At 43.8% G+C, this 22,572-nt stretch overlaps 1 protein-coding gene across 1 annotated transcript; it reads left to right on the top strand.

The window, feature by feature from the left end:
- The first annotated feature begins 4,777 nt into the window (after positions 1–4,777).
- Positions 4,778–21,718, top strand: LOC146822868 (uncharacterized). The gene is made up of 2 exons (XM_085606321.1): positions 4,778–6,007; positions 21,614–21,718. Exons 1-2 carry the CDS (start codon positions 4,778–4,780, stop codon positions 21,716–21,718), a joined length of 1,335 nt encoding a protein of 444 aa, XP_085462447.1.
- Positions 21,719–22,572: the final 854 nt, after the last annotated feature.

Below are 22,572 nucleotides of genomic sequence, written 5' to 3' on the forward strand. Positions count from 1 at the left end.
GTGCCAGACCAATGAAACCGGCCACCTGCATGAGTAGACCCATTTAAAAAAATAAGTGCTAAGTGTGCACCTCATTGTGGCAGGGCCAGTCTTCGTCATGCATGCCCCCAAATGCCATGGGGTTAAGGCAAAAATCACATACAGTATGCCAGGGAGTGAATTTTGCCATTAATACTGTTCATATACCATAGGTGACCCTATGTCAAAAATTACCTCTAATAAATTAGGGACAGTATTCATTAATGTTGCCTCCCTCTCGAATGCCAGGGTTTCCCTTCTTCATGAAAATAGTTACCTCTAATATCCTGGCGTCAGTATTATGCCACATGGGCCCCTATGCCAAGAATTACCTCCAGTATGCCAGAACCAGCAATTTTTTAGAGGTGCCTCAATGCCAAGAATTACCTCTAATTTGCCCTCGGTGTTGTGTCTCCATATGGCAAGTATTACCTCAAGTATGCCAGTGCCAGTATTTTGTCACAGATGTCTGTCATGGGTTACCTTCAGTATGCCAGTGCCAGAATTTGCCAAGTGTATCTCTATAAACCAATGATCACCTTCAATATGCCAGGTCCAAGAGCAGGCTCACAAGCATGACACCACATTTTCACTCCACTCACATTCACTCATACATTCACCCACACTAACTCTCCCTAAGTGATTCTCATTCACTTACACTCATTCTCACTCACTCTTACTCTCACTTTCTCTTACTCAATCTCATGCCATCTAACTCCTATGCATTCAGATTGTGTCACACACTTGCACTCACTCTTACTTTCACTCACTCACTCTCACGTATTACTCACTCTGATACAGTCGTTTGTAGTGGAGGCAGCTTTTTAGATGGATACATTGCTATGTTAGCATAAGTGCCTTAGATGTTTGAAACGCCATCTTGCCACTTTTGCTGCTTTTGCACACGACACTGCAGGTACATGTTATTATTTGAAAACTGCTTGCTTGCCTTTTCTTCACATGAGAACTGTCTGTTGTTCACATCCCTAGATGTGCATTGCGACCTTGGTCTGAACATTGTGTGCAGAAACAGTCTGAGCCACCAAACAATGTATGTTTTTGAGTTCAGGTTGATCGGCCCACGCTCTAGCCATAACACGCACACAGCTGCAAATATCTGAAAGTCGAGAGCCTTTAATATTGCAGTTTGCATGCATTAGACACACATTCTGGAGAAGAACTTTTCCAGGCGCAGAGCAAAGCTGATCCTGTGATGTGATTCACCTAAGCTGATCTTTACGGTATGGGGTTCCCCATTCAAACCTAGAGACCTTCTATTAGTATAAGAATACTAGCTTACTAGCGAAGGGAGGGTGGTTGTATTCCACTGTCATTTTTAATATGATTTCTCCCTTCATTTTCTATGGTATTGTAAAAATGCTGATGGTTTTAATTTTAATCATTTGTCTGCTTACGTCAGCCAAAGTACTGCATCTTCGAACACGTAGTTTATAAAATAAACATTTTAAACTTTACCGTGTCTATGATTACTCTTGTTGTGGACTGATATGAGAATAATAACGAACAGGTATTTCTGATTCCCACCATTCCTGAGAGTACTCTAAGTTGCTTGTTCTGGGTTGTCTATACATTGGGAGCTCCGAGAGGATACGGAGGACGAATGGGACACTGATGCTAGTCGGTTTGGGGTTCTGGGTACTGAGGTGAGTTTTTGGTACACCGCAATTCACTGTGGTCTTGGTTTCCTGCGCATAGTTCTGTGCATGAGCAGAATCCCTGCAACATGGCGCACCTAACGTTTGATCTTCTAATTTGAAACGCCTTAGTAGTGCTTATATTAGTCCACGACACCCTCACTCTTGTTTCCGGATTGCGGGAGTGACGGTTTTAACCTACCTGTTTGTACGATAGGTTCCCTCAAGTTTGTTAATTAAAAAGGTTTATATATTTCTGAACCCTTGTGCTACTGTAATATCCATTGTTGTTCTTCTCTGTGTCCATATGGCGGTCGATATGCAGATGATGATACATTTCAATCCTATACTCCCACGCGGCTCCCAGCAAACTATACGCCATATAGGGCGCAAGAGATTCCTATTTCAGCTTGGCAGCATCACATTTGGTTTAATGGCGCCCTTCCCCATGCGGTTACACCGGTTAGAATGGGCCCTTTGTCAATTCCAGGGGCCACTTGGCCGGTGCTGGCCGGATTTACACCTCATCCTCGTTATTTGAATGTTGCGGTGGATGAGTTACGTGTCCTCCATACAGCCCTGATTACTGTATATAGGGCTTTAGTGCAATACGTTTCGCGCAACATGCAAGTGGGGGCACCTGCTGTTGCGGGACAGCCAGCTGGCCAGACCGGGGTTGTTATTAGTCCCGTCATGATTAATTCGGTAATCGGCAAGCGCCCCCAGAATAAGGACGATTTGCCTTATTGGCTTGCTGAGAAATTTGACCAGCTGGAAGCAGTATTTCCGCACTCTACTCCTGTGGAGAAACACAGGATCCTCACCATTAGTTTGCAGAAAGACTTAGTCCCAGAGGTTTCCGATTGTGACAACTGGGGTAAGGTTTTTGCAGCGGTCTACTCGAAGCGCTTCGGCACCCCATCTATGGCTGTGCTTCCCTCCGTCATCAAACGTGTTCAAGATCAACACGGTCCGGAGGCGGCAGTCGAGTTGGGAATGCGGCTTGTCGGTGTGTTCGACGTAGTTGCCACTCTCGTCCTTGGTAATCTCAAGGGAGATGTGGTACAATTTCAAGTTGCTAATGGCTTAGCCCGCGTCGATGAGCTCGATAAGCCCAGAGAGTTGCCTAAAATTATTTACTATTGGCCGCAGTAGTTTAGGGATTAAGCCAACTATTGTCATTCCAGACTTAATACAGCAAACTAAGGTGAGTTCGTCTGTCAAAGACGATCGTCCAACTTTTCCGAAATAAAATTAGCGAACTAAGAAACAGGGAAAGCAGCAACAGAAACAGGGGTCTCGTCCTGCGTCTCCAGTACAGGCGGCTGGTGAACCTACATACAATTTGCGCGATCGCACTAGTATTAGGTCACCTGATAGATTTCAGGTTACCGAACAACGTTCTCCTCATTCTTCACAGGAAACATCGGCCTCACAGTCCGGTGGCGGAAAACATGGCAAAGGTCAGGGTGCCCAACAAGGACGTGAGCAACCCCGTCAGCCTGACGGTAAAGGCAAGCAGGACGAATTTGCACATCAACGTCCCCTGTTTCAGAAGAAGAAAGTTGCTGCGCTAATAGCGAGGTATGCCACAGATAGTGAGAACGCAGCTTTGGAACCTGACATGGGCACTAACGCTGCTCGACAGCACAGCAGAGGTTACAGTAGTGCGGCAAGCACTGCGTCCATATCTGGAGGCAACAGCAACTGATACGTTCATAACTGTAGAAACTGCTGATACTAGAGTGGCTCCCCCTGACAGACTATATGACATAGTCCTCTTAATTGAAGGTGACATACAACGTACAATACAAGGGATTTTTTGGGATAATCTGACCTCTTCCTATGACATTCTCTTAGCGGAGGCAGACTGGCCCCCGGCTTTCATTTTGGATGCTCCCAGAGGGGAGGAGGTAATCCTCCCATCCTTTGCGCACACAGTGCCAAAGGAGCACGCTGAAAGGTTTGCCGAAGAGTGGGCTCAGGTGCTTGCTCCGGCGTTGTACCGTACTCAGGTTGGGTGGGATAAATTGTCTCCAAGCCTTGAGATTCCTTTATGGTCCATGCCCCAGCCACAGCCACAATATCCCATGCGCCGCGAAGCTAGATCTCACGTCGCGAAAATCCTTGAGCAATTGGAATATCAGGGTGTTATTGAAACATGTGTGTCACCAATGAATAATCCTTTATTCACTGTAACGAAGCCTGATGGGTCGTACCACCTAGTTTTAGATTACCGGCATTTGAACTCTCATTGTCGGACGTGTGCTGTATAGAATACCCACAGTTCTGCCCTCGTTGATAGTCTCGTGCGTAAAAGGTTTAAGACCACACTTGACATATCCAATGGCTTTTACAGCCACAACCTGTCCTCTATTAGTAGTCAGTGGACAGCGTTTACTTCCGGCGGCAAACAAAAACAGTTTAAGAGATTAGCCATGGGCTATAAAAACAGCCCTGGTGTCTTTGCCGCACGAGTTGTCTCTCTGTTAGAGAGCATTGACCCTGATGCGTACTTGTATGTTGATGATATATATCTCACAGATGACGAGTTATGGCCGCATCTGTGTCGCGTTGATCGCATTATTGTTATGTTTGCAGACTTCGGTTACAAATTCAACTTTGCGAAGTCTCACATTGCAGAGTATACAGTGTTGTTTTTGGGCTACGAGCTCAACAATGAGGGTCGAGGGTTAGCTCCTCACTTTCTGGAGAAGTACGCATGCTTGCGTGCTCCTACAACACTGAAAAAATTACAGTCTTTTCTGGGCTTTCTGAATTTCGGTCGTACTTACATTCCCGATTATGCCCAGCGTATCAAGCCGCTTTATGCCTTGGTACAACCTACTTTTTCCAAATCGAGCTGGCTGCCAGAGCATTTAGCTATTTTGCAATCTTTGCAAGCTGATCTTCTTGCTTCGAAATACTTACTGACACGTGATAACCACACTAACCTGGTAATAATAATTGTGCCAGGCGCAGTGGGTTTCACGTACTTAGAGTTCAATGAGAGCGACACCGTCCCCATTGCCTACAAATCACACCTGTACACTTTGGCTGAACTGCGCTTTTCCACAGTCGAAAAAGTTTTGACTGCAGTGCAGATGGCGATTCTTAAAGAACGACCACTGTCGCAAGGAAAATGCATGTTGGTGGTTACACCATATCCTGCTCTAGAGGCAGTGACGAAAGCCAGTGTACCTAATTCTAAAGCTTTGCATCCGCGTTGGATACAATGGGCCACTTCTTTGACATCGCCAGATGTCACCTATATCTTTGATGCCTCATTGCAGACTCAGGAGTACTTGCAGTATGAATTTGTTCATCCAGCTCCTCTGTCTTTGCGCCCGCTTGAAGATTACCATTGTGTCATTTACACTGACGGTTTGGCGCAATCGGCGACTGGATCAAAGCATGCCTATTCAGCAGCCTGCGCAATTGTAGCGGGTACTTTCGTGAATGGAGAATTCAAGTCCGATGTCTTGCATACGCAGTCATTGGGTGATTGTACCGCACAGTTGGCGGAGCTCCGCGCTCTGGTACTTGCACTGGAGTTTGCTGATCCTCAGCTTACTACTCTTATAGTGAGTGACTCGTTTTACTGTGTTCAGTCTTTTAACGACAATCTATTCTTTTGGTCTCAGAATGAATATCGCGATTCCAAAGGTAGCACAATTAAGCATAAAATGCTTTGGGTTCGTGTGGCAGAACTTAAACAGACTCTGCCTCTCGTGAATGTAATTCACACTCTTGGTCACCAACGATTTGGTGTCCATGCTGTCGGCAACAGCTTAGCTGACGAAGCAGCGAAAACAGCAGTGGCGACATATCTAGTAGCAGCAGTTACAAGATCCAAAAGTAAGATCGATGATGACATCTTGGCAGCTATTGCTGCTACAGAGAAGGGAAGTAATTACCCGAGAGGTTTCCCTTCTCGGTACCATTATCACTTAAGTCCTGATAATGTCCCGTATGTGAGAATTAACGATGTTGGTGACAGAGTGATTCCCAACGCGGACTGCAGACCGTCCTTGATAACAGCGGCTCACGAGGGTATGGCCTCTGCCCATGCCGGCGTGTCAGCTACTGTTACTCAATTACAACAGCGTTTCTGGTGGTGCGGTATGTATAAACAAACTCGCACTTATGTTCTTGATTGTGACATTTGCCAGCAGATTAAGCCTTCAACTGCTGCGCGCCCACCACAAACTCAGTTATACATATCTAATAAACCACTTGGGTGTGTTTATTTAGATCACTGCGGTCCTTTCTCCTCTGATACTGCGTATAAGTACATCTTAGTTGCAGTGGATTCGTGCACACGTTTTCTTTGGGTATGGCCTCAAAGGAGTGCTGATGCTCGTACTGTCATATGGAATTTGCGTGTCTTTGTGGGAATTTTTGCGTGTGGTACCTTTCATTCTGATCAAGGCCCTGCGTTCGCCTCTAAGGCGAACAAAGAAGCCATGAAATCTTTGGGGGTCCAAGTCAAATTTTCGTCTCCATACCGACCTGAGGGTAATAGTGTAGTGGAGCGAATGAACCGTGACTTAAAGCAATCCTTGACAGCCAGGGATTTAGGCACTGGCCGGAACTGGTTAGCCCATCTGTATAACGTTCAACGTGCGCTTAATAATCTCCCTAGAAGGTCTCTGGGTGGGCGGACCCCATACATGATGCTCTTTGGCATAAAAATGTTTGTCCCGGACCTTGATGGTCTAGACATGGTGGCGTCAGCCACACCCTTTGACGTAGATGATCACTGTGCTGTATTACAGAATCTACAAGAGACAAGAGACAGTCTCGCAAAAGAACACTTGCCCTCCACATCTGATGCTAAGCTTCAGATTCCGGTAGTCGGCTGGCTACCTCGAGTTGGAGACCTGGTCCGTGAGAAGGTGGAGAACAAGAAAGAGTTCGGCCCCGTCTTATCGTGCACCGGTTCCAGTGTTTGGTGTGCAGGGTACAAGAACAGTCATTTTACCTCCACTTCCTGGTTGCAAGGATAACAGGTACATCTCCATTGAAAATGTCAAACTACAGCGAGTGGCCGATTCTTCTTAGTATGACTCCAGCGGTTTCTTGCCCTGCGATGCTGAGAAATTCTGTTTTGGCTCCGGCTTCTACCACCATGCCTGATATTACCATCGAGATGCATACAGTTAGTGATCCCTTGTTGCTACCACCGGCTGGTGGTCCACCTGAAGATACTGAGTATGCTTATCCCGCAGATGTATCATTGAGGGCCATATGTAGGAAGCCCAATACCGGTCGGTAACGGCTGATTTTCGGTAAAAATCACGTTACCGACCGGTATTCAGGCTTTTGGTATGTAGGGGGGACATTTCAGGATTTGGTAATTTACCGAATCGGTATAATTACCGATTCGGTAATTTTACCGATTCGGTAAATACCGAATCCTGAAATGAGATGTAGGGGGAGTGTGTGGGTGTAGTGTGGATTCGTTATTTACCACCAACTAAAAGTTGGTGGTAAATGACGAATGTCTTAGAAAAAACATTATTTGGCCCTTAGAAGTGTGCAATGTGGCAGACATACATGCCCTTAGGGCATGTATGTGTGCCACATGTGCACACATGCAGGAATCAGGGGTGCAACAGGGTGTCACTGTGACACCCTGCCACCCTTGATTGTGCTCCCCCCATTACCGAATCGGTATTTACCGATTCGGTAATGGTAACTGGCTTCCCATTGATTCCTATGGGCCTCCTGGCCCATAGGAATCAATGGGAAGCCTCCTGGCCCATAGGAATCAATGGGAAGCCAGTTACCATTACCGAATCGGTAAATACCGATTCTTAATTACCGACCAATACCGAATCGGTAATTTTTACCGACTAATTACCTACATAGCATTTACCACTTCATAAATACCGAATCGGTAAAATTCGGTATTTATGAAGTGGTAAATGGTAGGCTACCTACATAAGGCCCTGACTGTTTTACAATCAACCGCAGTTAACCAGCTACGTTTCTCCTTTGACACTAACTCTATGACTTCCAGAGCTCCATCAAAAGTTTCTATTTTTGCTGTTTGGTTTAAAAAACATTTTTTGATTCCCCCTTGGACTTACATTTGGCTGGTGCTCACATGTATTTTTTGTTTATGTCCATTGGATTTGTGGTGGTATTTTTTCGTCTTGTGAATGGATACTACCTGAAGGAAAGGTCTACAATTAGACTAATTGATGGAACTTTGGCCCCCCACTCCTCATCACACATCATGAAGAGGGACCAGACTTTTGTGAATATTACTACCTGGCCTGTGTTAGATGGGATTGTGTGGGATGCTGTTAAATTTCAAATTCATGGACCAACTGAGGTTATTAATGTTCCCAATGTTCTACGTGTTTCAATGGGTGATGTTGTGAAACAAAACATCCGCTCTGATGATTGCGACGTTCAGGCCATAGAGGCATTGTTTTCTGATTTGAAATATTATGCTGCATTTGATGCTGAAGATTTGTATTTAGATACTGCTAATTATGGGGAACTGTTTTGCTATCAGCATTATGGCAATCATTTCCTACATAAAGACAACACATTTCGAAATTTTGTAAATTATACGCAATGGGAACATTGTCCGACGCCAATGCAAGGCAGCTCCAACACATTGGTGAACAAATTTGCATATTTTACTGATTTCAGTGTTTCAAAACCTGCGGCCTTTTATTTTAAAGTGGCAGCAGAGTCTGCCTCGAAGGTTAGGCTGACACACACTAAATTGTTGTATTCCAAATCCTTTATGGATGATTTGGCGGTCAGGGGTTATGATCTGTGGAAAGCTACTATTGATCTTAAATCTGTTTGGGGTTCTAAGCCATGGCAGGTACAAGGAACAGAAGCTCTGCATCATGCCTGCCTCATCCCAAACCACATGTTGTTTTTGAATTCTACTATTTTTCAAACCACCTGCTTTGGATTGGATACTTCTAAAAAGCTGAATTCCCACTCTATTCCTGATCTGGGTGCTTATCCTTATTGGGATAATCATACAGATCAGTCCCTTGATGCGTTGCAGTCATACATTACTAATACATCCTTCAATATTTCCAAATTAAATTCGGAAGGATGGTTAACTTGGCAGACGAGCTCAGATTCCTGTCAACATCGTTTTCTGGGTCTGCAACCTGGGTATACGCAGGTTCGCGTAGACCCCCGCTTTGAATCTTCTCATTCTGTTACTACCTACTCTGTGGGGAAGTTATGCCAATCTTGGCTGCAACATTCCACCTTGGCCTCTGTTAAACTTCATTTATCTAAGTTACATGACAAAATAGATTTGAATGATTTTGTTAAGGGTCCTGTAGGTGGCAGGTCCAAAAGATGGGTGTATGCCGTTTACAACGAAGTTTGGAAATTATCGCAAATTGAAGCGGCTTCCAGATTGAGAGCCATTGATCAAGCCAATTTGGAAAAAGTACTAGCTGTTATAGATAATAGCATTAACACCCTTTCTTCAAGAATTTACACATTAGATAATATTGTTTCATCTGTTGTTGATATTGTGCAGGATGATAGGTCTGTTTTGTATCATGGTCAAAATCAATTACGTTCTATAATGCAGTTTGCATGGACTTTGCAAACGTTAAAGGATGGGAAAGTCCCCTGGGACTACATGAATACTTCATCTTTATTCCTTCCCTTTAATCTAACTGCGAAACAACAATGCATGTCCATGAAAGATGCAACATACTCATTACAGCATATTGAAGAGTTAGAACCCTTGCCTTTCGCTGTGGCCGAATTGAACTCCGCTGTGTGGCTTATCCACGGGTTAATCACATTACCATTTCCTTTGTTTAAATTCAGTTTGTGCATGAAACATTATGCCCTAGGCAGATATGAACCGTTGGGTACAGCTTTCCTGCATGAAGTTTGGTCACTCCCATTTACATATAGGTGCATGAGAGAAGGTAAAGAAGTTTATTTGAAGGGTGAGGAGTGCACTTCCACACCTGATCCCTCTGTAGTCTGTAGGCACATCCAACTGCATGGCGCGTGCAATGTGCAAGCACCTAATTTAGCATGCGTCCTGAAAGGTATTCCGGTGCTGGCTATTACACCCTCTTTCACGTTGCCAGCTAACGGTAGTTACTTGCTTTTAAATAACGAGGCTTGCTGCGGGATGTTAGTGGGGATTCCCTACATTTTGACTGTATCACAGAGAGTAGTGTGCTGTAAAAATGTCATTTTTCCACACCGCATGGGTGGCTGGATGTATGCATCTGGCCTTCCATTCCAACCATGAAAGCAGAGTTCAACAAGATGAGCAGAATAAGGGCTCTATTGTCTCAAAAAGAAGTCGCTCTGACTTCATCCCGTGAAACATTTGTCCTTCACGTAGCAAACACCCGCACAGAGGTGCATGCGCTTTTAAATACTGATCTCCCACTGCATTTCGGTGCCCTGATTCAAACTATATTTAATGCCTCGTCCACAACTGGCTTGGCGCATTTTTTTAAAATTGTGGGCTCCGGTCTCGTGACCTCCTTCCAAACTATTTTTGGTGTGATACCGGCATTTTTTCATTCTATTTTTTCCAGCGTCTTTGGCGGGCTCCTGTTGATTCTCGCCCTCACGGCTGGTGTGCTGTTGTTGGTCTGCTTACTGCGCAATGGCTGCACAATTTGTGTCACACAACAGCCTATCCAGGCTGCTCCATCTTTGTAACCGGATGCTTGAATATTATGGAACATTACCACTGGCAACCCTGAGAATAGCCTATGGATTGTCCTTCCGGTTTTCCTACTTTACTTGCGTACAACCTGTTTTTCATTGCCTAGATTGTCCTTTCGAATGGGCTCTGGATTTGTGCTTGTCAAACTCGGTGTCTCCTGCCCCGGATTATGATCAACTAATGAGTCCCTTAGTGGCACATGAGTTGGACTGTTCTGGTGTCAGGATCATGGCCTGTGGAGTGGCACCTGGAGTCCTAGGGAATTGGGACATCTGTACGGCAGCGTATGACTTCTTGGCAGGAAGTTATCTTGAAGAACACGCCAGGCAAATGTTATTATTTGAAAACTGCTTGCTTGCCTTTTCTTCACATGAGATCTGTCTGTTGTTCACATCCCTAGACGTGCATTGCGACCTTGGTCTGAACATTGGGTGCAGAAACAGTCTGAGACACCAAACTATGCATGTTTTTGCGGTCAGGTTGATCGGCCACGCTCTAGCCATAACACGCACACAGCTGCAAATATCTGAAAGTCGAGAGCCTTTAATATTGCAGTTTGCATGCATTAGACACACATTCTGGAGAAGAACTTTTCCAGGCACAGAGCAAAGCTGATCCTGTGATGTGATTCACCTAAGCTGATCTTTACGGTATGGGGTTCCCCATTCAAACCTAGAGACCTTCTATTAGTATAATAATACCAGCTTACTAGCGAAGGGAGGGTGGTTGTATTCCACTGTCATTTGTAATATGATTTCTCCCTTCATTTTCTATGGTATTGTAACAATGCTGATGGTTTTAATTTTAATCATTTGTCTGCTTATGTTAGCCAAAGTACTGCATCTTCGGACACGTAGTTTATAAAATAAACATTTTAAACTTTACCGTGTCTCTGATTACTCTTATTGTGGACTGATATGAGAATAATAACGAACAGGTATTTCTGATTCCCACTATTCCTGAGAGTACTCTAAGTCGCTTGTTCTGGGTTGTCTATACATTGGGAGCTCCGAGAGGATACGGAGGACGAATGGGACACTGATGCTAGTCGGATTGGGGTTCTGGGTACTGAGGTGAGTTTTTGGTACACCGCAATTCACTGAGGTCCTGGTTTCCTGCGCATAGTTCTGTGCATGAGCAGAATCCCTGCAACACGTTCTCATCCATTCATTCACACTCACACACTCATACTCTCTCACTCGCTGCTACTCTCACTCAATTATTCACACTTATTCTTGCTCACTCGGACTCACTCCTGCTCACTAGAAATTACACTTGCTGCACCCAATCATAATAATTCTCTCTCACACTCCCTCACACTCTCTAACACTCCCTTACACTCGGTTTTTCTCTTTCATTCTCTCACACTCTCACTCATGTGTAGTCATTCTTTCTCTCACTCATTCTTATTCACTCTTACTTACTTGCTGATACTCAATTTCAATCATTCTCACTCACTACCTGTCACTCACTTTCACTCACAGACATGCTCACACATACAAGCAGATACACACGCTTAGACATACACTCACTCTCTATCAAATATACACACTCTCACCTGCACAAAACATACATTTAAAAGCATTTCATTTTACTTACCCCAGTTGCCAGAGAAGAAGGTCCCATTTCAGCTCCTGGTGCACCATTACTTTAGTACACTTATAGTGACAATTATTCACTATTAGTGTAATACAAATGAGCAGGAAACAATGATGGTGTAACCCATCAGGATGAGCCACCCCTGTGTTCTTGGCACTGATTTTACCATCTCTGAGTCCAGGGGTCACAAACATAGTGCCATGGATAGCAAGGAGGAAGTCAGGGTTCACAGCATCAACCCTTGGTGACCCACAAATACAGCGCTATAAATACTGCACAGGGTATATCTAACCCCATTAATATTGAGCAAAACATACCCCGAATATACTTAACATGATCAGATGAGAGCCCAAGGTGTCATTTTGGGGGAGCATATCTTAGACAAATGATATAGACATACACATGAGTAACTGCATACTGCTTTTACGTCCTAAACCAAAAAAGGTAAAGGCAGATATAAATGTATAGTTTTGGCCTTGCTTTCGGCCAAACAGCAGATAGTGATCTATTGATTTCATGTAGGTGTTTTAATTTAATTTTGGAAAACAGATGCAAGATGCCAGAAAGTGGCTGGTTGCTGAAGAGATCTATGTAGTTGCATTTAGAACTGAGGAGAAAATGGAGGAGAAGCTGTGACTGGAAAGAGCTGATTTATGCCAGGTTAGTGATCAAGATTCTCTCTAACTGAGCACCATTTCTGTTCCCTGTAGTCCCTGTCCCTTGAGCAAAAATGTGGATAATATGCTATGTTAATTGTTGAACACACTTGGAAACTGATGGTGTATTCTGAATGGAATGTTAATGATGTGTCAAACAAACAAAAGATTATTATATTTTAATGACTGCTGTAAATCAAAATGCATATTACTGTAACCTCTACCACCATGCTTCTCGCTCATGCTAGCAGTGCCTAAGTTGATGTGCCCATCTATGGTGATTGAGACCGTGCCTTCCACATCTTGGCTCTGAGATTAAAAAAATGTCAATAAGCTTGTTCAGCCAAAAAGTTATGTTTTTATTACATTTGAAGGTTGTCTCCCACTTTCGGATGATCTCAATTCTTGTGCCTGCAGGACTTACATTGTAAAATAATATGGGGCTTATTTACATGCCCATTGCGCTGCCAGTGCGTCTTATTTTTGACGCACAGACGGCGCAGTGTGCCTGCCTATATTTACGAGCCCATGTAAAGTAACCCTGCGTGACTTTTCAAGGCCTTGTAAATATGTTTCTCTTTCACGCATAACTCCGCGTGATAGGGGAGTTCCATGGGTGTTGCTGTGGTTGCTCCCACGCAACATTCATGGAACTTGATGCAATCCCAGATTCACTGCATTTTTTAAACCTGGGAATGCATCAGAATCCTACGCCTCACTAGGGGTGGCGTATGGAGGCGCAAAGAGGAGAAATACTTTTATCTCTCCTCGTTTTTTCCTCTTTCTATGTGTGCTGCATTCTGCAGCATTCACAGAAAGAGGAAAACGCCTTTAGTGATTGATTTTGTGCAGGAAGATGTTCCTTGTGCAGGAAGGTGTTCCTTCCTGCACAAAAACAATCCTCCCCTCAGCGCAGGCACCCCTGCAAAATGACGTAAGGGTGTCTGCGCTGGCGCATGGCTACAGTTTGTATGCCGTCACAGGGGAGGACAGGAATGTGCTATATCTGATAGATACAGCGTATTCCTGCCTTTTAATTTTGACGCACAGCAGCGCAGCAGGAAGGCGTGTTGTGCTGTTGTGCGTCAAAATATTTTAAATGAGGCCCTATAATTTGTGTCTTGCCCTTATCATGAGCATTCTGGTTTATGGTTCAGGAAGGCCGTCTCTACTGCTCAGTCTATAATTCACAGATGTTGATGTTTTCTTGCTGCTAATAAACATTCTCAGATTTTTAATGACACGTGATCAGATTCTCTTTAACACTGCTGTCCACCCTGTCATGTGTCTGAGCACAGTCTGTCCTTTTTTGCTCCCACTCCTGTTTTCATAAACTTGAATCTGGTGGTGTTCATCTCGAATCTTTTCCCTGCACAAGGGGATTCAAGGGCCCTGCTATTTCCTCATGGCATTCAGTATTCAAGAGAGGAGCATAGCAGTGTGCACACAGTGGAGCACCAGTGTTTCCACTCTACCCATGTATGGGAGGCCCATTGTCACTCAGTGCAAAGACGTGTTATGAACGTTATATATAGATTATAAAAAGTGGAGCCAGCAGACATACTTGTCCACCACAGGTCCCCTCTGTTGGCTCCAACAGCTAACGCACACTACAGTAACAAACCATTGTTGTACTGGTTTAAAATGAATTCTTAAGTGTCTCTATTAAATAAAGTTCAACCATTACCTGGGCCCAACAGTACCAAGATTGAGCTGTTTTTATAAGAACTCTAGTTTTAGTCGACGAATGAGCAGGAAGGGAAGGACTATGTATGAAATACATTTGTCACAGAGTATATTTTGAGGGCATTTAGGTCTTCAGTTGGCTGGTAGTGAAAAACGCTATGCGATGCTGCAACCACAAGGTAAGTGTTTTTTTAAATCTTTTATTTAAGTTTCGCGATGCGACAAGCACAAGGTAAGTGTTTTTTAAAATCTTTTATTTAATTTTCCCTCTGCGTCGTATGTCAACTGTGCCCGACTGCTCCCACGTGCAAGGGACACGCCTGTGCACGATTGTTACTGATTGTAAGAAATTGGATTATTGGTTGTGGGGAATGGAAGCCCCATTGAGGCAATAACCACAAACCTTGACAGGATGAACCACAGAAGAAATTAACCTGTGATTAACCCTCTGGTCGCTTGGTACAAAAACAGTCAGGCTTAACTTAGAGCACTGTGTTAAGTATTTAGGCCACACACAAACAGAAATGCACTGAAAACACAACACAAGACAAAATGGCAAACCAATTCTGAAAATTACTATACATTTTATTAAATAAAAGGAGACCAAAACGACAAAACCCCAATCAATAGAACTGAAGATATTGAGGGCCAGATTTATAGAAGAATTGCATTGCCCTTGTGTCTTGCAAGATGACTCCAGGGAACCCAAACCTTAAGTGAGATTTACTTTGCCACGCAGAGTCACCTAGCATGGCTCTGCGTGGCATAGTTAATCTGGAGTAATGCAGTGCAAGTCGCTGCCTTGCGTTACTCTGCCCTGGGAAGGCATTCCATGGGCGGAGCATGGGTACTCCCACACATCAACCTATGCTTTTTGGCGTATTCCCTGATTTACTAAAAGTAGTAAACCTGGGAATGCGTCAGAAAGGTACACCACACCAGGGGAGACGCAACAAAGAGAAATAACTTTATTTCTCCTTGTTTTTTCGTCTTCCTATGTGTGCTGCATTCTGAAGCACACATAGAAAGAGGAAAGAGCCTCTAAACATTCTTTTGGGTAGGGAGGTGTCCTTCATGGAGAAATAACTTAATTTCTCTCCTCATTGTTTCCACTTTCTATCTGTGCTGCATTCAGGTACACATAGAAAGAGGAAAACGCCTCTAAGCATTTTTTTGTGCAGGAAGGTGTTCCTTCCTGCACAAAGCAAAATCTGCCTGCAACAGAGGGACCCTTGCAGCAAGGGTTTCTGCGTTGGCGCTAGACTGCACTGTGTGTGCCAGCGCACGGAGAGAGCAGAAATGCACCATATCCTAGTAGATATGATGCATTCATGCCCTCTCCATGTGATGCAGCTCAGCAAGCTGTGTTGCACTGCGGCGCATCTTCGTAAATCTGTCCCTCAATTTTAAAGTTTTAAGTAAAAATAGAGCTAACTGTGAGTATATGGATGCACTGGACTGGGACAAAGTCACAAGTTTAGGCCATCCGTGACGTAGTGCAGGCCCGGCACAGAACCAAGTTTGTCCCACAGAGGACTACATCTTGTGTTCTTGGTGAGAGGTCTGCGTGGTACTATACAATACTGCGTCATCCGGCGTTTGTTACAATGACGCTGCGCCTTGAGGAATTATGGGCCTTTGCTTTGCTCTGTGTCGGTTCTGATTAAGCTTTCAGCTGTGCGGCGAGGCTTTGTGGACATTTGTGTTCCGATTAAGCGTTCAGTTGTGCGGTGAGGCCTTTTGGGGTTTTGTGTTGCTTTGCTTCGGATTTGACGGGAACATCAGTTCGGCCAGGAGGAGGTCTCTCTGATGCCAGCCAAAGGTCCAAGACCTGGAGAGGCACCTCTTGGGAATAAAGAACTCACTCCAGCAGGGCTCAGGCAGGTCCAGTTGCAGGTCCATGTAGGTCCAGTGCAGCAAGTTAGCTGGGCAGTTTCAGGGAGGACTTGTTGTGTCCATGTGGCTCAGAACAGGAAGACAGCCAGCTCCCCCTTAGAGTGAAACAGGTACCCTGGGAGCAAAGTCCACTTCTCCTTTAGCAAGACAAGCAGCCTCAAGCAGCAACCATGTCCTCTGGGGGCTCAGGCAAGCCTCTAGCAGCAGGGCAGTCCTCTAGTGGTAGCTGCAGCATAGTACTCTGGGGTTCCAGGCAAGCCTTTAACAGTAGGGCAGTTCTCTGGTGAATACGGCAGTCCTTCTGGAATAGAAGCCCATGTTCTGGTGTGAACATGGACTTCTATTGGAATTCTCAAGGGCATCTTATCAAGCCCATTATCGCCACTTTAGCGGCAGTTATCTGCCACTAAAGCGGCGATAATTTTAACGCCGTTCCATGATAATATGCCCCTTATTTTGGGAGGTCGAATTGGAGTTTAAATGGGCACTGCAGGCTGCAGTGGCAGGACTGAGACATGTTTTAAAAGGTTCTTCAGTGGGTGGCACAATGGGAGCTAGAGGCCCACTAGTAGCATTTAATTTACAGGCCCTGGGTACATATAGTACCACTTTACTAGGGACTTACAAGTACATTAAATGGGCCAATTCGGTGTAAGTAAATTTTACCATCTTTTAGGGAAAAAGCACAAGTACTTTGGTACCATATTGACTTCCATTTATGGATGCAAGTCATTGCTAGGTTTAGAATCAACTTAGCAAAAAGTCACTTGTGGCCTAGTGGTTAAGGCCATAGGCTTACACTCGGAATATTAGGAGTTTGACTCCTCATGCCTGTATCAAACTGTTTGTTCCATTGCAAAGAGTACCAGTGTTCAATGAATAAAGTAAAAGGTGATTCTCAATTTTATCCATGAGGTAAAATAATATCCCTACGACTCTGTTTGAAAATATCTGTTTTTAAATAAACCATGGCTCAAAGATTAAACATAAAATGTGTTGCTCTCTCTTTTCTCACCTCTCTCTCTCTCCCTCCCCCATTCATACTATTCTATAAATAATCTACCTGTCTGCCTACACTCACCAACAGCACCATATTGACTTGTATTTTGGGCAGAATGTTATAGTTATAGTTTGATCCCACATAATAAAGAGCCCCTTGTGGCGTAGTAGTTAAGGTCTCAGACTCTTAAGGTGACGGGATCAAATCCTGGTGTCTACATGGCGTATAACTATTCTAAAGTATGGTTATTTACAAAGAATTCCAGTGGTCCATGAACAACATAAAAGGTGGTGGTTATTTTCATCCATCATCCATGTGGAAGTAATACGATTCTTGCAACTCTGTCTGAAAATATCTGTTTTTATGCATACCATAACCCAAACATTTTTTAGAACAACTTCTTGCTATCTTTCTTTTCACCTTCCCCCCTACCTACCTACCTCCTTATCTTAGTCCCTCCACCATAATATGCAGTAAAATATGTAACTGTCCAAATATACTCACCTGTGGCACCATATTGACTTGTATTTTTAGGCTGAATGTGATAGTTACATTTTGATCCAACATATTAAAGTGTCACGTGTGGCCTAAGAGTTAAGGTCTTAGAATCTAACTCTGAATGTTCAAGGTTTGATTTTGGGTGTTTAATTGGTAATATGTCTAGTCAATTACAAGGCATTTCAAATAATAAAGTAAAATGTGTTTGTAAGTTTTATTGATGAGAAAATAAAATGTATCTTGCCAGTACTTCTGAAAATATCTTTTTGAGGTATACCATATGCAAAGATTAACACTCTCTCACACACACGCACACACGCACACACACACACACACACACACACACACACTCTCTCTCTCTCGATACTAGTCTGTAAATTATGTAAATATCTAGGTGTATGCTCAACTATGGCACCATATTGACTTGTATTTTTAGATTGAATGTCATAGTTATGTTTTGATCCAGCAGGGTAAAAAGATTCCCACTCTGAAAGTTAATGTTATGTTCATGCCTCTAGTTACGTACACATAGTTCCAATGAGTAAAATAAAAAGTGGTTGTTGTTTTTATCCATGTAAAATAATGTTATTCAGACCACTCTATCTCAAATATCCGTTTTTATGTATACCATTGCCCACAGGTTTGAAAGATTTTTTCCCTTTTCCCGTCCCATTCCCTCTCTCTCTTTCACTCCCACTCACCCTCTCACGCTCTCCCAGGTAGGGCTCATGTGCACCTGTTGGGCAGTTCTTCAATGATTCTGCTATGTCTCTGGAGAGGAGTTGAGACCCCATTTTGGCGCTTTGACGATACTGTGTTTCTTGACTCGCTGGTCACAAACTCCACAGGTAGGTGCATAAGCCCCAGGGTTAGCAGCGAGGTGCCTGACAAAGCTTTAGGCCGGGTCTGAACCTAGAGAAGATATGTGCAAAGTGCTGAAACATGCTGAGTGTCATCAGCCGGGACATCTAGTTCTTGCTTTGGTAAGGTTATTTCATGTGCTGAAATAAGCACCAACCTCTACCCACAGAGGTTCACAGCTGAGCAGCAACCCATTTCCAAACAGAACAATTGTATTGGTATATTTCCAGTATCAACCAGTGGGATTGGCACTGGCTTGCAGACATTTTCCTGCTTTCAGGAAGAGGGAGAGACTGCTGGGAGACAATGTTTCTCCATTTCCCAGCATCCTCTGGGAATTGCCATGGCCATGCCCACCAACTGGCTTTATTTCAGGAGAGGCTGCACTAAAGGAATTTTTGAGTCTCACACAAAGACTGAAATGAAGATATTGAAACATGGAGGTAGTTAACCCTGCTGTTTTCCTGTGGGCAGCAAACAGCCTTCATTTTAGCAACTGTGTCAGACAAAGTTCTGTTGATGATCATGTATGAGGGAAGTGTAGAGAGGGAAACATGTAAGCCCAAACACTGGGGATTTCTCTAGATTTTGCGATGGTGCGAAGTGCACATGTCCCTTCATGCAGCACCCACAAACACTATTACATCTCAACCCCAGCCAGGTATTAGCATTAATGAAGGCATCCATCTAGATCAAAAAGAGTGAGGAGACAGTTCAGTTGTCTTTCATTTCAAGCAGAACTCCACCAGGCCCTCTGTAAAGCTTCTGAGTTGGTCAGAGGTGGGGCGCCTTACATTAGAGGCCCTTTGAACATAACCAAGAAGCAACATTCGGTCAAACCTATAGGAACAAATGCAAAACAATTGCAGGATGGGATGACTGGAAATAGTAGTTATGGACTTTTGGTACTACATCTCTCCCCTCCCAAATTAGTTATGAACCAAGCACCTAATTCCCCACCTTGGGAGTCCTGTTCGTATGATTACTTAAACCTCCTTGAACATTCATCCACATTGCCGAAGAATGTTCTGGCCTTTTACTACGCAGTGAAGTTCAGTCCATCCAGGAAAATGTACCATAGGAGAAAATTGGAATTCTCATACCCTTCACCCATTTCAATGGTTTCTGTCCTGTCTTGACTGTGAAAGTAGTTCAAAAGAAGTAGAAACAGAATGTATTCAAAGCCCAAAGAATTGGAAAACATTCTTTCCGAAACACGACTCTGCACTGCATCATGGGTAGTGAACCAGCAGTTGATAAAAACCCACTAGGTGCTGTCAACTTTCTGTGCTGAACTTCCTCATGCTGAGTGCTTAGGTAGGCCCCTGTTTATACCCACAGTCTTTGGCAGTTGGGCAGCAACCCATTTCCAAACAGAACAATTGTACTGGTATGTTTTCAGTGCCAACCAAAGAGGTTTGGACTGGCTAGTAGGCATTTTCCTTCTTTCAGGACAAGGGGGGCTGCTGGGTAGACAATGTTTCTCTGGCCCCCAGCATCTCCTGGGAATTGCCATGGACGTAATTCCATGGTCGGAGCTGCTGGTGTGCACAATGAAGGCCTGGTGAATTCAAGTCTGGGCCCATACAGAGTGCTATCTTAACTTATTCAAAGACCTGCTGGTGCTCAATAGTCCAATACTTTGTGGGGGATTGATTCCGAGTGGTGCTATTCCAAGAAAGATGGTATCATGGAACCGTAGTGCTCTATGCAGTTTCCATGGCAACCAAGACCCAACCATCGGTCTCAGTGGTAGGTAACACCCAAGTCTTGCTGGGCTGAATGCTGGCCTTCAGAGGTTTACCTTTCCACCACCCTCCTAGCGTCCAAAGCTGATTGTGACACCTTGAAGGAGGAGCTAACCTTGGTATCCCATGCTGTTGGAACTCTCAGTGGAGTTTCCAATACAGCTGTCAGTTTTTCTACAGATGATAAAGAATCCCGAAGGGCAGGTACATCCGCTGGTGTTACAGAACGAGCCAGTTCTAGTGGCTTGAAAGATGTTGAAAAAGGTGTCACGGCTTTCGGATAAGGCTTCAAATACATCAAGGTTTCATGGGCCTCCGGCACTGTCAAGGGCTATAGGTCAAGATATGAGTTATGGAGTATCAGGTGTTTGGATCCTAGTTCAGGAGGTGTCATGGGGGTCCTGAATTTCTTAGCAGCCACGGCGGCAGGTCAAGGGTCTCACAGGACTGTTACCTGGTCTCCAATATCAGCAAGGCATAGGAAAGTTGAGAGGAAACCAACTGGAGAACATCCCTTAATATGTAGATTGTTAAAAGGTATATAGTATATGAATCTCCCCAAACCAACCATATGGGATGTCAATCTAGTATTGCATTTATTTGAATCTTGGCTGGATAATGAACATTTGTCAATAAAGCTTTTGTCTACTGAATTATTAACCTTGTTATGTTTAGTTATCTGCATGAGGGTTTTGGATGACAGAGCTCTGGATATTATTACTCACACCAGTAGTGGTTCATTACAAGGAGAGATACGAATCCATTCTCTTTTGTGGAGTTCCCAAGTTTCAACTCACATCCCAAGCTCTGCATAGTGAGGTGTCTTAAACAGTCAATACATTCAACACAGTAGAGGAGGGCTTCTGCACCTCAATTATTGATAGCTTTAAGGAAGCCATTTGTATCAGTAACATCTGCAACTTTGAGTCTTTGGATGTAAAAGGTGATGTCCAAAGCAAGGATGGGTACAGGGGATTTTGGGGTTCATTGAGTCAGGGTGGCCATGGCTACCAACACATTATGGGAAGAGAAAGACTACATGGCATCTTAAAAGCTGATTGGTCTAGTGTATAAACCTTTAGAACATACTACTGTAAACTTGTTGATCATGCTGCAATGGCAGTTGTTAATATGCTTTGGACATGCATAATATGACCCTCTGGTCTTGGAATACAAATGTATATTCTCTTAGCCCATTGGGAAAGAGCCCAGATTTTATTAAAGCAAAAAGAGGCAAGTAATATTCCACCCAAGAGAATTGTTGCTTATACATGTATTTGTTTGATTATCTTTAGTCTTTGAGGCAACCAATCAGGCAACAATCTGAGGTGTTGGACAAAGATGGTTCTAGAGCAGTGCATGAACTGGACTCTGAGTTTTGGAATCAAGAAGAGATGTGAAGAGGACAGGAGGATTTGATGTGGTTACTGTTGTGATTTTTTGTCATTTTTGATTCTTCTCAGTGTGCATGGACTTTAAGGAACTTTTGTTGGAGCATCGGGAAAAGAGGACAATGCTGTTGGTTCGGCCCTATTTATACTGGGTTTCATTGGATGATGTGTGTGTATCACTTCCTGTTGAACACGAAGAATTATGGGTGCTGTAGTGCTTTAAAGTGCTGTATAAAATAAAGTAAGAAAGTAACTACATAATATTCGCCTCTTCTGTCTTTAGTAAAATCAGGGCTCTCCTTCACAACCAGCTAAAAGAATCTGCAATCCTCCCCACTAATTTTAAAGTGAGGACACTGTTCGCCACAGCCTAAGGCTAACTGGGGCTCAACGCCCCCCCCCCCCTCACGTGTTAATGAAGCTTGTGTCGCTTCCTTGTTTGTGTGCCACCTCTGCTTCTATTCCCACATGAAACCCATGCATGCAACTTGCACACAATTTCAGAGTGGCCTCACAGGTTGTTTTTAACCCCCCGCAAGCATCCTCCTTATCTTTGTTTATGGCCCAGGAGAGGGTTAACTTTGCAGGTCTTAACTAGAGCAGGAACTGCCCAACCTTTACCGTTTTATCCCTTAGTAATAAAAGAATGCGATGCTGGTTTGAGCTAGTTACAAACACCATCAGAAAATAAAAGCATTAACAGCAGACTCCTCACAGCTTATATTTATACACTGAAAATTGCCGGTTTTTAAATCAAACTATCAAGTCCCAGACTTTTGTTCAAAATGTTGTCACTTAGCTCAATTATCACTTTATATGTAGAAAAACACAAGTGATTTACAAAAAGTAAAATTATTTTCACT

The sequence above is a fragment of the Triturus cristatus genome, chromosome 5_2 (assembly GCF_964204655.1).
Source record: "Triturus cristatus chromosome 5_2, aTriCri1.1, whole genome shotgun sequence".
Taxonomy (NCBI): Eukaryota; Metazoa; Chordata; class Amphibia; order Caudata; family Salamandridae; genus Triturus; species Triturus cristatus.